The sequence below is a fragment of the Sinocyclocheilus grahami genome, unplaced genomic scaffold (assembly GCF_001515645.1).
Source record: "Sinocyclocheilus grahami isolate Dianchi unplaced genomic scaffold, SAMN03320097.WGS_v1.1 scaffold683.1, whole genome shotgun sequence".
Classification (NCBI taxonomy): domain Eukaryota; kingdom Metazoa; phylum Chordata; class Actinopteri; order Cypriniformes; family Cyprinidae; genus Sinocyclocheilus; species Sinocyclocheilus grahami.
Genome location: NW_015505862.1, coordinates 174552 through 192080, shown reverse-complemented (window position 1 = coordinate 192080; position 17529 = coordinate 174552). Strand labels below are relative to the sequence as shown.

General features: G+C 38.8%; 1 protein-coding gene across 1 annotated transcript in view; it reads right to left on the bottom strand.

Moving 5' to 3' along the window:
* The window catches only part of arhgap28 (Rho GTPase activating protein 28), a 38489-nt gene that overhangs the window by 19668 nt on the left and 1292 nt on the right, over positions 1-17529 (bottom strand). The window contains exons 2-6 of the mRNA XM_016243185.1: positions 5462-5598; positions 5149-5369; positions 2040-2205; positions 1556-1647; positions 857-1022 (exon numbers count right to left, since the gene is read on the bottom strand). Of these exons, the coding sequence (XP_016098671.1) occupies positions 857-1022; positions 1556-1647; positions 2040-2205; positions 5149-5369; positions 5462-5598 (782 nt within the window). The remainder of the gene's footprint in view (positions 1-856; positions 1023-1555; positions 1648-2039; positions 2206-5148; positions 5370-5461; positions 5599-17529) is intronic.

Genomic DNA, 17529 nt, shown 5'->3' with positions numbered 1-17529 from the left:
TGTTTCTAAGTGTTTCCTCAGTAAGTCTCTCTCCAGTGAAACAATAACCGGCCTCCATCATTCCACTTAAAAACAGAGGCATCGAGGTCAACGCAGGCACGTAAAACAACCCAGAGCACTTCTGGCCACCGCCTTTGTTTTTTTGGAAATCCTCTGTAACGGAGACGAGCGTGGGCCGTCGGGTCAGGATAATGTGAGATAGTGCACCGCGGCTCCGTCCAAGGATGCGGGAGGGACGAGTATCTGAGCCCTGAGAAGTGCTGACTGGGAACTTTCCAGAAAAGCCAGCGCTCGCAATCTCGATCACAACATTCCAGCCTCGTTTCTAACAACCAAAGAAGGAAAGATGAACGTACCTTCTTGAAAACCAGAGGAACTCTGGAACCGGGGGATTTTTTCTGGTCGTTTTCCAGCAATGTAGTGAGAGGAACGCCAAATATGCCGCTGTCTGTGGGAACAAAACGACAGCGTTTACAGCCAGTTTTACTTGGTTTCTGAGTGTTAATATGACTCACATTTACTATGGTAACACCATGTTTATAAACATTTACTATGGAAACACAATAATTTTTGGACATTTACTATGGTAATACCATGTTTTCTGGATATTGACAATGGCAACACCATGTTTTGTACAAATTTACTATGGTGACATCATGTTTTATGGACATTACAATGGTAAAATCATGTTTTGGGATATTTACTACGGTAATACTACGGTTGTTGTAGACATTTACTGTGGTGACACCATGTTTTGGGATATTTACAGTAGTAATAGTATCCTGCTGTCTGTGGGAACAAAACAACATTGTTTAAAGCCAGTTTTCCGCAGAGTCTGGATGTGAGCGACACGCACCCCGTGCTTTACTGCGCACCACGCGGTTCCTCTTCATCTCGATGCCCATGAAGTCGTAGAATGTGGTCAGCTCGATCAGGGAGATGTAGCCGATCTTCTTGATGTCCTCAGACGATAGATCGCTCACTCGCGTCACGCCCTGTCTGGGCCTCACGATCTGAAAACTCTGAAGAACAGACCACAAACAGCATTAGACGGCAGCATCTGATCTGAGCTCGCTATCCAGGGAAGCTTTCGGTAAATGCTGCTTGTTTGTGTCACGCAACAGAACAAACACTGCCAGTAAGAGGTGCATTATGTAGACCCCATGAGATAGCTGGACAATTTTCTTTCCTGTGTTCACAAGATTTTTTTTCTTTTGACAGAAATGAATACTTCTATTCAGCAAGAATTAAGTAAAATTGATCAAAAGTGACAGTTAAGACATTTATAATGCAGGAAAACAGCACAATGATTTCTGAAGATCATGTGACACTGAAGACTGGAGTAATGATGCTGAAAATACAGCTGTGCATCACAGAAATACATTACAGTTTAACAGATACTCACACAGAAAACAGCTGTTTTAAACTGTAAAACATTTTCGCAATTTTACTGTATTTTCTGACTGGGAACTTTCCAGAAAAGCCAGCGCTCGCAATCTCGATCACAACATTCCAGCCTCGTTTCTAACAACCAAAGAAGGAAAGATGAACGTACCTTCTTGAAAACCAGAGGAACTCTGGAACCGGGGTATTTTTTCTGGTCGTTTTCCAGCAATGTAGTGAGAGGAACGCCAAATATGCCGCTGTCTGTGGGAACAAAACGACAGCGTTTACAGCCAGTTTTACTTGGTTTCTGAGTGTTAATATGACTCACATTTACTATGGTAACACCATGTTTATAAACATTTACTATGGAAACACAATAATTTTTGGACATTTACTATGGTAATACCATGTTTTCTGGATATTGACAATGGCAACACCATGTTTTGTACAAATTTACTATGGTGACATCATGTTTTATGGACATTACAATGGTAAAATCATGTTTTGGGATATTTACTACGGTAATACTACGGTTGTTGTAGACATTTACTGTGGTGACACCATGTTTTGGATATTTACAGTAGTAATAGTATTCTGCTGTTTGTGGGAACAGAACCAGTTTTCCGCAGAGTCTGGATGTGAGCGACACGCACCCCGTGCTTTACTGCGCACCACGCGGTTCCTCTTCATCTCGATGCCCATGAAGTCGTAGAATGTGGTCAGCTCGATCAGGGAGATGTAGCCGATCTTCTTGATGTCCTCAGACGATAGATCGCTCACTCGCGTCACGCCCTGTCTGGGCCTCACGATCTGAAAACTCTGAAGAACAGACCACAAACAGCATTAGACGGCAGCATCTGATCTGAGCTCGCTATCCAGGGAAGCTTTCGGTAAATGCTGCTTGTTTGTGTCACGCAACAGAACAAACACTGCCAGTAAGAGGTGCATTATGTAGACCCCATGAGATAGCTGGACAATTTTCTTTCCTGTGTTCACAAGATTTTTTTTCTTTTGACAGAAATGAATACTTCTATTCAGCAAGAATTAAGTAAAATTGATCAAAAGTGACAGTTAAGACATTTATAATGCAGGAAAACAGCACAATGATTTCTGAAGATCATGTGACACTGAAGACTGGAGTAATGATGCTGAAAATACAGCTGTGCATCACAGAAATACATTACAGTTTAACAGATACTCACACAGAAAACAGCTGTTTTAAACTGTAAAACATTTTCGCAATTTTACTGTATTTTTGATCAAATAAATCCAGACTTGCTGAGCATTCTTTCCAAAAACATCAAAAAATGTTACCAACCAAAGCTACAAACATGAACTAAACAAACTCTAAATTTGATGGGAAGTAACTTGTAGAATCAGTTTGAAAAACACACATTTAAGACATTATGACAGATCATCTATATTGTCCGATCCTAACAAACCATACATCAATGGAAAGCTTATTTATTCAGCTTTCAGCTGATGCATACATCTCAATTTCAGAAAATTGGCACTTATGACTGGTTTTGTGCTCCAGGGTCACATATAATAAAAAAATTATAATAAAATAGGTCAATATTTACATAAATGCTGTGAAAATTGCTTATATAATTATATAAAATGTCAAATAATCTAATATAATGCAGTCTTTTCATTTCGTATGAAGGAAGCCAGTGTTTAAGTGTTTATTCATTTTTTTATTCTTCGATGGCATTTCTTTAAACGCTTACGTTTCCTTTGTGGGAATGCAAAACGTGATTGAAATTTAAACTCAAATTTATCTCAAATAATTGTGGTTGGATCAATAACCACGATCAGACAATTAATCAGTAATCATTTTAGAATCACTCAAATGTACAAATCAAGGTCATCACATGTCAGATATAAATCATCTCCGCGTGTTAATACATGTGTATTAATGTCTATATAGACGATGTCCTGCTGAACACTGGACATTTGTTGGACTATTTCGGTCCAGTGAGTCTGTCCTTCATATCCAATCAGAGGATCAGATATTTCAGCTGTCGGAGCAGCTGAGCGTGACTCATGACTGATTCAGCCTCCAAACAAACGCCTGTGTGCTGCTGTCTGTCTGACCGCTTACTGACCACACGTCCTCTAAACCGAACAGACTCCACAGCATTTAAAACAGCTCCATACACTCTGTCCAGTCGAACCTGCTGCCATTGCTCAGTCAAACAGATAGTCATTAGTTGCACTTCTGCATGTGATTTTCATTGCACTCAAGATAAACGTGTTATCTGGGAATCGAACTCGCAACCTTGTCGCAAGCTAGCACGATTTACTATCTGAGCTACAAATGACACACTATTTGATTATGTTTTAAGCTCGTAATGTTTAATCCAAAATATCATAACTGGATCTTTCGGCGTTTACAAGCTCAAAAAAATAAAAAAAGTAAATTTAATTGCATGCATTTAGAAAATAGAGTGAATTTTCATTTCATGCCAACATTAAAGCTGATGTTCAAATAGTTTGTGGTGTGCCAATCATTTAGTGTTCTTAAACTCCACCCCTGCAGCTCACGTTCATTTGCATAGACTTTTGGGAGCCACGCCCACATCTCAATACATTCATGTCATCTTGACGTTTGCGAGGAAAGAATCCAAACTCAGATGTGTGTCAGCAGGAATGAATGAAGGTTTTTGTGGTCTCATCTGCTGTCATGAGGCTAATTTTAAACGCGTCTGGTCGCTGCTCATTCCAGCCTCAGTCAGTGGGACGGTTATTTTGAGAGGCTTTCACACGCCGAACAAACGGCCGCAGCAGCTGCATAACAGCCAATCGACACGCCTGTGAAACAAGTAGTGTTCATTTTGTCAGCTAGTTTTAATTTAGTCTTAGTCTTAGTCCTGTGTCAAATGTAACTTTTAGTCTTTATCATTTGTGACCCTGCAGTGTTAAGTGGCTGGGGGATATTTGTAGCAATAGCCAACAATACATTGTATGGGTCACAATTATACATTTCTCTTTTATGCCAAAAATCATTAGGATATTAAGTAAAGATCATGTTCCATGAAGATATTTTGTAAATGTCCTACCGTAAATATATCAAAACTTAATGTTTGATTAGTAATATGCATTGCTAAGAACTTCATTTGAACAACTTTAAAGATGATTTTCTCAATATTTAGATTTTTTTGCACCCTCAGATTCCAGATTTTCAAATAGTTGTATCTCAGCCAAAATGGAAAGCTTATTTATTCAGCTCTCAGGTGATGCATACATTTCCAAATTTTTTGAAAAATTGACCCTTATGACTGGTTTTGTGCTCCAGGGTCACATATTATAACAGAGAAATTCCTAATAGTAATTCCAAATTGCATTAATGTTTCTCTTTTAAAACCACAGCAAAACAAAGACTTATCGCTGCACAGAGGTTGTGTACGTCAGGCTTGTGTTGTGTTTCGTTCCCATGTGCTCCCTGTGTCCCAGTGTTTATGCCCATATTTGGTTCGTTTCCTGTTCCTGATTATGTTGATTTAATTCCAGGTGTTCCCCGTTTATTATGTTTCGTCATCCCCTCGTCTTGTCATGTGTTTAAATAAAACTACGTTTTAGTCTCGTCTTTTTTCGTCAACGATATTGCACGTTCATTTAGTCTCAGTTATCGTCAGGGGAAAAACTTCATTGACGAACATTTTTCGTCATAGATTTCGTTAACGAAATTAACACTAGAAACAAGACCACACCTGCAGATCTGCTGATTTGAAACGGAAATGAAAACCAGTTTGAGCTCACCGACACGTCGGACATGGAGAAGACGTCTCGCACGTGTCTCATGGGCTGCCTGTTCCTCTTGCGCAGCGTCTGCGTGTAGTTATCCAGCCGTTTCTTCACCATGGCGGCCTGTGAGCGCGTGAGCGTGGAGAGGAGAGCCTCCGCCGGGCCGTCGCTCTGTGTTCCCGTCACCAGTGTGGAGAGCCCCGCCTCCTGCAGCCACGCCTCTTCAAGCTCCGCCTCTGAAACATCAAACACACTCTATTAGACTCCTTCACACCAGAGACATGAACTAGAATGATAATTATAAAGCTGTATGATGATCCGTACGCACCGTCCACACTGGCTCGCTCCATCTGCTCCTCCGGTCCTCCCTGACGCTCCTCATCGATGCTCTTCATCTCACTCCAATAGTCCTCCATGGAGTCCCGCTCCAAACTCATGCTGCCTATCCGCTGATACTGCGCTTTCCTGCAGAAACACAGAGGAACACACATCTGAGCACACGGTACTGACACGCAAACCCAACACACACACACACACACACACACACACAGACCTGAACGAGGAGAACATACATACTGCCGTTCACTCAGATCAGACTCAGACTTCCAGATTTACAGCGAAGCCTCACGAAAACCCAAACTAAAAGAAGGAGGCAGAGAGGAGGGAAAAGAAGAAAGGATGAAAAGAAGGAAAAAGAGAAAAGGGACAAAAGAAGAAGAAGGGAAAAGATTGAAAACAAAAAAAGGTTAAAACAAGAAAAGCGAGGAATGGGAAAAGAAAAGGGAAAAACAAGAAGGAAAAATGGAAAAAGAAGAAAAGCAAGTGATGGAAAAGAAAAATAAGGAAAGAAGAAAAGAGAAAATAAAAGTGGAAAAGAAGGACAAAAATTCAAAGAAATAAGAGAAGGAAAAAGACAGAAAATGGACAAAAGATTGAAAAGAAAAAGGTTAAAACGGGAAGAAAAAAAAGAGGAATGGGAAAAGGAAAGAGAAAAAAAAGGAAAAATGGAAAAAAAGCAAGTGATGGAAAAGAAAAATAAGGAAAGAAGAAGAAAGGACAAAAAGGAAAAGGAAAAAGAAAGAAGAAAAAGAAAATAAAAATAAGGGGAAAAAAGAAGAAAGGACAAAAAGGAAAAAAGAAAAAGAAAAGCTGTACAAAATATAAGAGAAAATATCAATACTGATGTCTCATAAAAAGCTTAAAGTCACTGTACAAACATCCCGCTTCACGTGGAGTCGTCACCTACGACTAACTTCTTCCTCAACGCATCTGATAACAGCACAGTTACTGAGACGAAACACGCTTTATTCAGCCGGTCACATGATCTCAACACGCCATCCTCGTGTGAATAAACCAGATCTACTACGAGTCCGAATCTGATGTGAGCAAACATGAGTTGATCGGGGTCGTGCTACATTTGCTCACAAAATATTAAACCCTATTAAAGACATAATTCATAACACAGCGGCATGTTCAGTGAGAGACTACAGTTTTAGAAAAACAGCTTCTCTTTCAGCCGCTGGAGAAAAGAGCTCTCGCTAACGGGAGAATAATCAGCCATCAGCTCATCTCTTCCATAAAGAAACCATTCAGTCCAAGTGAAGGAGAAGAACATTAGAGACGCTCTAAACCGAGGGGGATCTGAAACAGACAGGACGGACGCTCGTATGAGCTTCATCTCTCGGGGTTTCTATCAAATATTGATAAGCTGCAGGAGCTGAAGATGATGAAGATGAAGATGATGGGCAGGAAGTGGACCTGCGTCATTTAGAGGAAGTTATCGATCAGCGCTGCATGTGATGGAGTCTGAATTGTGTTACATGAAGAGCTTAATTGCCTCCAAACGTTCCTGCCTCAGTTTACACACATCAAGCCTTCGATGGAACGCAGTGTTCAGCTGGAAAAACATCACAAAACAACCTCCTTCACACACTCCAGCAGCGCGAGGAACGGCAGGAGCACACTTCTGATCTGAGTCGACATGAACACAGATCTTCAGGACAATGCAAAAAAAACTAAACATTAATGATCCGATTATTGCTGATTTTAAGAAAACCGTTCCTGACATTAAAGGAATATTCCAGGTAAAACACAACTCTTTGTTTATTAAATGCTTGACAAACAACTCAAACTATTTACTTAATAGTAATAATAATAATAATAAACTATGTCATTTTTATAGCACCTTTCCAAAACCCAAGGTCACTTTACAAACAAGTAATATAATACTATATATATGTGTGTGTGAAGAGTTTATTTGCAAAAACAGATAACTCCGTTTTTTTAAATGTTCAAAAATCATGTTTTTTATCATGTTTTATTGTGTTAGTCAGCTGTTTTGTTGTTGTTGTTGTTGTTTTTTTAACCTAGTCAAAATAACCCAACTGCGGTTTGATTGAGATTAATTGGAATGCACAATAAAATCACATGATTTCTGAGAATTGTTAAAAACTGAGTTTTGTTTTTGCAAATGAACTCTTCATATATATATATATATATATATAGATAGATAGAAAAATAAGATTAAGATAACTTGACAATATATTATTTTTATATATTATATTTATATTATGTAAAATAATATAAATATATACAAAATTAAGACCACGCTTTTTTACTTTTCAAATATCTTTCACTCATTTTTTATACACTTAAAAGAGTAAATGAACACGAAATTCAACCATAAAGACTTTAAAACATTTCAAACATGACTCAGAATTGCTCCTTTTGCTTTTGTGTGTTAAAAAAGATGAAATACGACTGAAGTTGACTTGATGCTCTTTGATTAGCACAGAAAAGAAGCAAATCTCAGGTGTAAACGCTGAGAATACAACATGTTTTGCAAAAACAGATAACTCCGTTTTTTTAAATGTTCAAAAATCATGTTTTTTATCATGTTTTATTGTGTTAGTCAGCTGTTTTGTTGTTGTTGTTGTTGTTTTTTTAACCTAGTCAAAATAACCCAACTGCGGTTTGATTGAGATTAATTGGAATGCACAAGTGTGTGTGTGTGTGTGTGTGTGTCTCCGCCCACCGGTCGCTCTTACTGACCTCTCTCTCTCTCTCTCCTCATGTCATTAATGTCCATTGTCTTCTCAGTTTACAGCTCTTCCTAAAGCTCATCTCTGCCCATTCAGACTTTGAGACACACAGAAACGCGTTTAATTCAGGAAAAGTGCTTCCAGATGTGGCTAATGACCACAACAGCATTCCCAACACCGCTGCTTTAGTTTAAACAAACATTTCCCTCAATCCAGCACGCAACAAATGCCCCGAGACACTAAAATAAACTAAAAATGTATTAAAAAAAACTAAATATTTAAAAAAGAAATGACAAAATCATTAAAATTGAAATGAAAACAAAAAAATAATTATTTTTTTCTATTTTATAAAGTTCTGCCATTAGAAAACAATGATAAGACGAGAAACAATATCATGTGCATGAAAAATAAAATCTACAGAAAGGAAATACTTGTTCTCTTATTTTAGAGACAGAGTTTCATCGTTAAATCAAGTACAAATTCTATTTCAATATTTGTTTACAGCACAAACACTTTTGAAACTTTATAAAATAGAAAAAAAAAATCTTTTTTTAAGTTTTCATGTAAATTTTAGGTGAATTTTTAATGATTTTGTCATTTAAAAAAAAAAATCTTTAGTCAAGTAAAAATAATCATGTTCAGACTAAAAAAAAGGCACTGTTGAAGAACAACATGTTATAAGTCTATGTCCTACATAACATCATGAACTCCTTCATGAGCATCTGATCAGGTAAACTCTCACAAGCTCGAGTCTCTAGTTCTTGACTCTGTAAAGGCCCCCCGTGATGAATGTAGGTCAGCGTTGAGGGACACTAAACTCAAAACATGTGCTGCCGGTCACGGTTTCTGTGCGGCCGCTGGAGACGCAGAAATCATGAGCTCATTCCTCCAGGAACGTGAACAGCTGGACCAAAGACTCTAAAGACATTTAGATTTGGTTTGTATTCCAGAAAGATCCATTTTGCAGAACTTGCATGAAATACGACTTTCCTAACTCTTGAAGGTGCTGTGGAGGGCGTGCATTTAATCAAATAAAACCGTCTGCCGCTCTGATGTTGATGAAAACAGGCGTCCATTTCATCAGAAGGACTGTGCCAAGCGTCTCCTGGTGAAATATTGGCTCACAGGTTTGTTTTCAGTCTCCGGGCGACATAAACGAGCACGAATCCATCAGGAACGCAAGCGGCTTTCCTCCCAAAGTCTTAAAGAGAAACATCTGGAGTCTAAAAATACCTTTCGAGCATTTCAGAGTCGGACTCCACCGACAGATATGGCAGGAAATAAAACCTAATAGAATTTTCTACATTTAACTAGTTGACTTAAAAACATAACTGCAACATGATTCCAGTAACATTCTCTTTAGTAACCAGCTGGTTACAGACGGTTTGATTCCAAGTGCAGCACACATGAAGTGCTCGACATGGTGTAAACTTTGCAGAAAAGATGCATGAATATGAAGGCAAAATCATATCCTATCTGTGACCCTGCAGCACAAAAGCAGTGTTAAGTCGCTGGGGGATATTTGTAGCAATAGCCAACAATACATTGTATGGGTCACAATTATACATTTCTCTTTTATGCCAAAAATCATTAGGATATTAAGTAAAGATCATGTTCCATGAAGATATTTCGTACATTTCCTAAAACTTAATGTTTGATTAGTAATATGCATTGCTAAGAACTTCATTTGAACAACTTTAAAGATGATTTTCTCAATATTTAGATTTTTTTGCACCCTCAAATTCCAGATTTTCCAAATATTGTGCTATCCTAACAAACCATACATCAATGGAAAGATTATTTATTCAGCTTTCAGCTCATGTATAACTCTCAATTTTAAAAAAATTGACACTTAAGACTTGTGATCCAGGGTCACGCACATGTTCAGAAATAATATAAAATGAGAAAAATGCTAAATATTTCTTAGCCAAAACATTCAGTTTTAGGTCAACTCAAAAAGTCAAGAACATTCAAATTCAGCAGTAGATGATTAATAACAGTCTGTCAGCATCACGCACACATCAAATATCAGACGTACAGTAGTAGTTCTGCACAGCTTTCTGCTTTTCCATTGCTTGACGGATGTGTTTGACCGCTGCGTCTGGTGTCTTAAGCAGCATCTCGCTCTTGAAGAGGCCAAACACGGCTCTCAAAAGAAGTTCAAACCTTGCGCTTTTCCATCGCATTGCCTCGTGTGTCTCGTGTTTTTAATGCACAAGTGCATTCTGTGTGAATGTGTCTAATATGTTTCTTCAAAACCTTGATTCCTCAATTTAAAACAATTACAGTTGTGGCAAACCATTACCGTTAAAATCAGAAAGCCCTAAAGCAAACCTCACGAGGAAGAACTCAAACTGAGGCTGCTTCCTTACTAAATATAAGAGACGCTTGACTTAGCAATCAGTTTGCACACTCAAACTCACACGCACGAGTGTTTCGGTGCTGACTAGAAAGGGAACCAACGCATCACACAGCTGACCCCAAAGCCGCCCTAAACACCCCCCACACACTGTATTTAATCAGCTCGGCCCGGTTTACCCCGAGCACTTCAGCGCCGTCAGCAGATCGCAGCACTCCGGCGGGTAAAAGCCGGAGCATTAGCTGCAGACAACAGATCAATAGAGCGGCTCTGGACTTTAAAGATTCATATCAGCGCTCGCAGCGGCCGGATTGAGGAGCTAATGGAGCAGTAATGATGAAGAGTGTCCAGCGAGGACTAACGGCATGCTCGACTCGCACACTAAACCAGCACAAACCACAAACACTCCTTCATTGTGCAGCGTGACATTTTCAAGAGCTTGACTCACAGAAGATGCTTTGAACCCAATCCGTACGCACCAGCCACATTCAGATCAATATGATGAGATTAAATCATAATGATTCAATCAAAATCAGCTGGATGCATCTATTATTAGTGCTTTTACCGCGGTACACTGATGGGATCAGGTGGTACTTTAATACGTGGGTGAATCTCAAACTAAATAATACCATGATACTAGTCCAAGAAAATGAATTACTGTATTATATTAAGATAATATATAATATAATTATATTAAGAAGGTCTCTTCTGCTCAGCAAGGCTGCATTTATTTGATCAAAAATACCATAAAATAGTGAAATATTTGTATAATTTAAATCAGCTGATGAATAAAAGTATTTCTCTCGCTCAAAAAAAAAATTCCCCCAAACTTTTGAATGGCAGTGTGTGAGTGTGTGTGTGTTCACCACAGACTGAGTGTGCTTTTACAGAGAGGAAGTCCACTGCCACTGAAACTTCCTGTTTGGCTCAAGCGATTGGAAAGCCTGTTGAATGTCCAACATGTGCTATATAATGCTCTATATTACCCTGAACACACCCACAGAAATCAATAACACAACATTAACTTCCTATTAGCCTCAGTGACGACGCTCTCAGACAGAACAGAAGAACAGAGAGCACATGATGAGCCGTCAAACACTGAACCAAACACACCATCCGGCGAAACCAGCATCTGCTGTCATTAATCAAGGTCACACAGCGCTTGCATTCAAAGAGAAACTACAGTAATAATGCGTCACACAGAGCAGGAGGATCAGATTACATGAGCGCAAATACATGCTGTTCTTGAGAATGTTTCTATAGGATTCAGTCACGCATCTAATGGAGCTCTAACACTCATTCAGACACACAACACATGATTTAGATTCAATCCCGAAACAAAAACTCCCAACCAAACACCTCGAGTCTGGTTTTCTCACGCGGATGCCAACGGTACGATTTACCAGTCAAATGTGGCTCCTCACGTTCATGCAAAGCAGCGTGTGACTGTGGTAAAGTCACACAAACATCATGTGTGTGTGGGTAACTAACACACACACACAGACACTCACTCACTCACACAGACACTCACACACACACACACACAGACACTCACACACGCTCTCACTCTTTTCACACACACTCTCACACACGCTCTCTCTCACACACACACACACACACAATCATACACACACACACACTCACTCTCACACACACACTAACTCTGACACACACACACACACTCTCACACACACTCATACACATACACACACACACTCACTCACTCACACACACACACACACACACTCACACACACGCACACTCACACACACTCACACACACACACTCTCTCACACACACACACTCACACACTCTCACACACACACACACTCTCACACACACACACACTCTCACACACACACACACTCTCACACACACACACACTCTCACACACACACACACACACACACACACTCTCACACACACACACTCATACACTCTCACACACACACACACACACACTCTCACACACACACACACTCTCACACACACTCTCACACACACACACTCATACACTCTCACATACTCTCACACACACAAAGTTTCGTTGGAATAACTTTATGAAAGTAAGGTGAACTAAGTTTTTAACACCAAAGTTCGCAGTAAAAATGTGTTTTCTTCAACTACTTTAAGTTATCTATTAGTTAAGATGTATTTACTTGGAATATTAAGTATTTTCAACTTGACACATTTGAACGTTTGGTTGTAATATGTTTATATATATATATACATATATGTTAAGTTCATGTTCATTTAACTTAATTTGGCATATTTTCTTAGTTCAACCAAACTAAGAAGCTATAATAAACCTTATCATAATGCCAAAGAATTAAAAAACATAAAAAATAGCAAATATGGAAATTATGAAAACACCTTCAATTCTCCTCAAGAAATTTGTTGTCAATTAAACATGAAATTTTAAGGCCGTGGAGTAAGTTTTTAAAAGTTGAATCAGTGTACTGTTCATTTTTTGATGTGTAATTAATCTCATTATGAGAAACCCGAGGCGTTTAGCTCTGAGAAAACTTCCTTTAGTCTTAAATTCGCACTTGCAATATTGTTCCTGATGTCTGAACACGAGCCTGTGTTTTGGATTTGGATAAAGTAATACATTTAAATGTTTAAAACAGAGTTTGATCTGAGCTTTGAGTGGAATTATTAACCATCTTTCCTTATCACTCAAACCCTCATTAACCTCGTGTTTACCGACTCCCTCTTCCTCCTCCGACCCACAAACAGCATCATTTACAGCACTAACGGCTGGTTTACCGTAGTAAAGCTGCTCTGATTACCTGTGCATGACGGCGTGTGTGCTCTCACGGCCCTCCAGACGCGAATGAAGCGTTTCTGGCAGGAATTGTGCTGTTCTTCCCGTCAGGAGGAATGTGGTCCGGCAGCACTGATGTCACTCGCTCCTTCTGATCTCAGATCAGCCTCAGCCTCTCAACTCCACAGAATCAGTGTAGAGTTCACGCGTCCGTCTGAACGAACCAGTTCAGAGATTCCACAGAATATATCTGGAATATCCGAGACATTCCAAAGACTATCTTGATCTTCAACGGAAGAGCGAGTCACATGATCAGTGACACTCGTTTATTTACTTCACTGATTAGTCACACGGAGGAAGAATAGTTTCATGTCAGAACGTTGTTGTTTTACTTTTTGGAAATCTGAAGACTTTACGATTATCTGTATTTGAATGAAAAAAATTCTAGATTTTCATATTCATTTACAGGTAAAACTTTACATTAAGGTCCCATTAGTTAGTGCATTAATTAAGATAAACTAACAATGTGCATTACATTTGTTACAGTATTTATTAATCTAACAAAGAATATGGGTCGGTAAGATTTTTCTGAAAGAGTCTCTTCTGCTCAGCAAGGCTGCATTTATTTATTTAAAAAATACAGTAAAAATGTGAAATATTATTATAATTTCAAACAGCTGTTTTCTGTGTGAATATGTGTTAAACTGTAATGTATTTCTGTGATGCGCAGCTGTATTTTCAGCATCATTACTCCAGTCTTCAGTGTCACATGATCTTCAGAAATCAGTGTAATATGCTGATCTGCTGCTCGAGGAACATAGAAATATGGCACAACCTGAGAGATTCATCAATAGTTTTATCTCAGAATGTCGCTTTCTTTTTCTCTTCTTTTTTTACTTGTTCCGAAATCTGAAAACTAAACGATTATCTGTCTTAAAAAAACAAAAAAAAACAGAATTATTTACAGATAATACTTCACAATAAGTGCATTAATTAAAATTACTCGTTTACATTTAATCAAAGCGAGGAACAAAAACAATTAGTCAGAGAGCCAACAATGTTCATAATATACAAGTTATTCATGTACTATTACTAGCACGTCATGAAGTCGACTTCATGTTCCAGATTATAATTTGCTCTCGAATCATGAACCCTCATTAGATCATCATCATCATCATCATCATCACAGCAGTGATGCTCTGGCCGGTCAGCATCTGTTTTCATGTCAAACTACAGTCTGCACGAGACAAACGTCAAACTAGCTGGATTAGAGGGGAACAAAAAGAGATTTACATACAATCCAGTGTACAGTCACTGAACTTGCTCTGACGCTTCAGCTGACTGTTCTAGAATCAACACAATTACACTAATATTTGTGTCCAATCGGATCAAACCATGAACACGTCCAGCTCACAGATCACTCCAAAATTAAAAGAAAAAAAAATATTATATTTAGTAATAGCATAAAACAAAATGAGGCCTATTTTAGGAATTATATATATTTAAAAAAAGGGGGGGGGGGGATATAATTTTCTCCCCAATTTATTTCCTTCTCAAAAAAAAAATAAATAAATAATAATAATTTGGGTGGAAAAATCATCCTATTGCATTTGTTCTGTAATGCAGTAAATAAAAACTCTTTCTTTTCTAGTGACGAGAAACCAAACCGTTTTGGTTCCCATTGACTTCCATTGTATTTTTTGTCCATGTAATGAATTTAATGGGAACTGTTTGATTCCAAACATTCTTCAAAAATATTTTTCTTCATGTTCCACAAAACAAGTTTGAAACAGTTACAAAAAAAGACAAAATGATGATTTTTGGGTGCATTACCCCATTAAGAATAATGAGAACTACAAGAAGTCTAAAGTAAAACGTACAGAAACATTACAGTCCTGAGATGTGTTTAACGATCAAGAAAATATTGTGAAAATGCAAAGTATGTTACTACTTCTGAATACAGCCTTCATTCTATTTATGGAATATATCTTTTCTTATTTTCTCTTTTGATTTTGATGTGGCATGTCAAAGTCATTTCAGTTTCAGGACGATAAACTAGTCAGATGTGTGTGTGTGTGTGTGTGGAAACAAACAGCAGCACACGACTCATTCAGAGACACACAGAGACTCACACGAGTACAGGACTTCCCTTTGTACAAGACAAAACACTGACAGAAACGAGCTTTCAGCAAGAACCACTCAACCACACACTCTCACACAACGGCGCTTTCAGCCTGTGTGAATTGTGTCACTTAGTAAGATACAACATGACACCACTGACCTCTAGACAACAGCAGTGTGTGTGTGTGTGTGTGTGTGTGTGAGAGAGAGAGCATGTGTGTGTGTGTGTGTGAGAGCGCATGTGTGTGTAAGAGAGACAGAGAGAGTGTATGTATGTGTGTGTGTGAGTGAGCGTGCGTGTGTGTGTGTGTGAGCGTGTGTGTGTGAGAGAGAGAGCATGTGTGTGTGTGTGTGTGTGTGTGTGAGAGCGCATGTGTGTGTAAGAGAGACAGAGAGAGTGTATGTATGTGTGTGTGTGTGTGTGAGTGAGCGTGCGTGTGTGTGTGTGAGCGTGTGTGTGTGAGAGAGCGAGAGAGAGTGTGTGTGTGTGTGTGTGTGTGAGAGAGAGAGAGAGAGAGTGTGTGTGTGTGAGAGAGACAGAGAGAGTATGTGTGTGTGTGAGTGAGTGAGCGTGCGTGTGTGTGTGTGAGTGTGTGTGTGTGTGTGTGTGTGTGTGAGAGAGAGAGAGAGAGAGTGTGTGTGTGTGTGTGTGTGAGAGAGAGAGAGAGAGAGAGAGAGAGAGAGAGAGAGAGTGTGTGTGTGTGTGTGTCCTGCACTATAATGCTGGAGTCAAACATCATCACTGATTACAGCAGAAGATGGAGCCGCAGCAGAAAGCAGACACACACTGATATTAAAGCCCTTCTGCTGCTGCTCATGCTGTCATTAACTGTAATTCCTGCTCTATCAGATTCTGTCTGTGTTTATCTTCTCCTGCAGCACATAAATCATCCCAACATCACGAGTAAAGCGCTCTCTGGCTCCCATCTAATGTAAATATTTTAAGACAGAAGAGCGTCCCGTCGCTGCCTGACTCTGATCATGACATCATCTGACGAGACACCAGACGACAAACTCAAGTGATGCATGCTGGGAACATCAGAAAACTAGCAAAAACTAAGCAGACACTTGAGCGGGTTTTTGCAACCTTTTTGTAGCAGCTCTGATAAAACATGATCAATGCACCTCACAAACACACAACATGTGCTTTCACTGGAAGCTTGCTTACGCCACAGAATAAAAAAGAGGGAAAAAAAGGTCATTGTGACTTTTTATCTCACAGTTCTGCCTTTTTTCTCTGAATTCGCAGTTTACATCAATTTAGTTTTTTTCTGCCACAGAATAAAAAATGAAAAAGCTAATTGCAACTTTTTTTCTATAGATTTCTGCATTAAAGATGGATTAATAATTAGGACGGGATTAATCATTAATAAAAGAGTTGTGCATTTTTTCATTTAGCAAACACTTTATCCGCAGTGGCAAACATGAGGATTACAGGACAGGCTGAAATATGATCATGTGCTCAATATACTGTATTTACTCAGCAAATATTTGAAGACTTTAAGAACATGTTCAGGATCAGACACGAGAACAACAGAATTACAGCGAAACATATGTGCTTCATACAGACTAAATCATTTCATCTGACAGTGACTCTGATCACTGAACAAAAACTGTTAATGTTGCGATGAACAGAAAGTGGATTTAGATCATAAACTCTCAAACAAACATGCGAAATAAAGATGCAATTCACTTAGTGCTGATATAAGGTTATAAAACACACTAAAGACCTGAAGCACAAGTAATACATCAGAGAAATATGAAATGCAACTGAATAAGAGCTAAAGTGAGTGAAATTACAAAGGGGTGTTACTTGAAGGGGTGTGCATAAGACTCACATGACACATACATAATCATGACATGACACATGTCATGAATATGAAGGAGGTTTTATGCATGTTTATGACAACTGTCATTAAGTGTCATTCGCTCAGTTATGTCATTTTTAATGCAAATATGACATTATTTGACCTAACCCTAACCTACCCTTACCCCTAACCATAGCCCATAACAAAGACATCTCAAACAATGTCATCTTTGCATTAAAAATGACATAACTGAGCGAATGACACTTAATGACAGTTGTCATAAACATGCATAAAAAACCT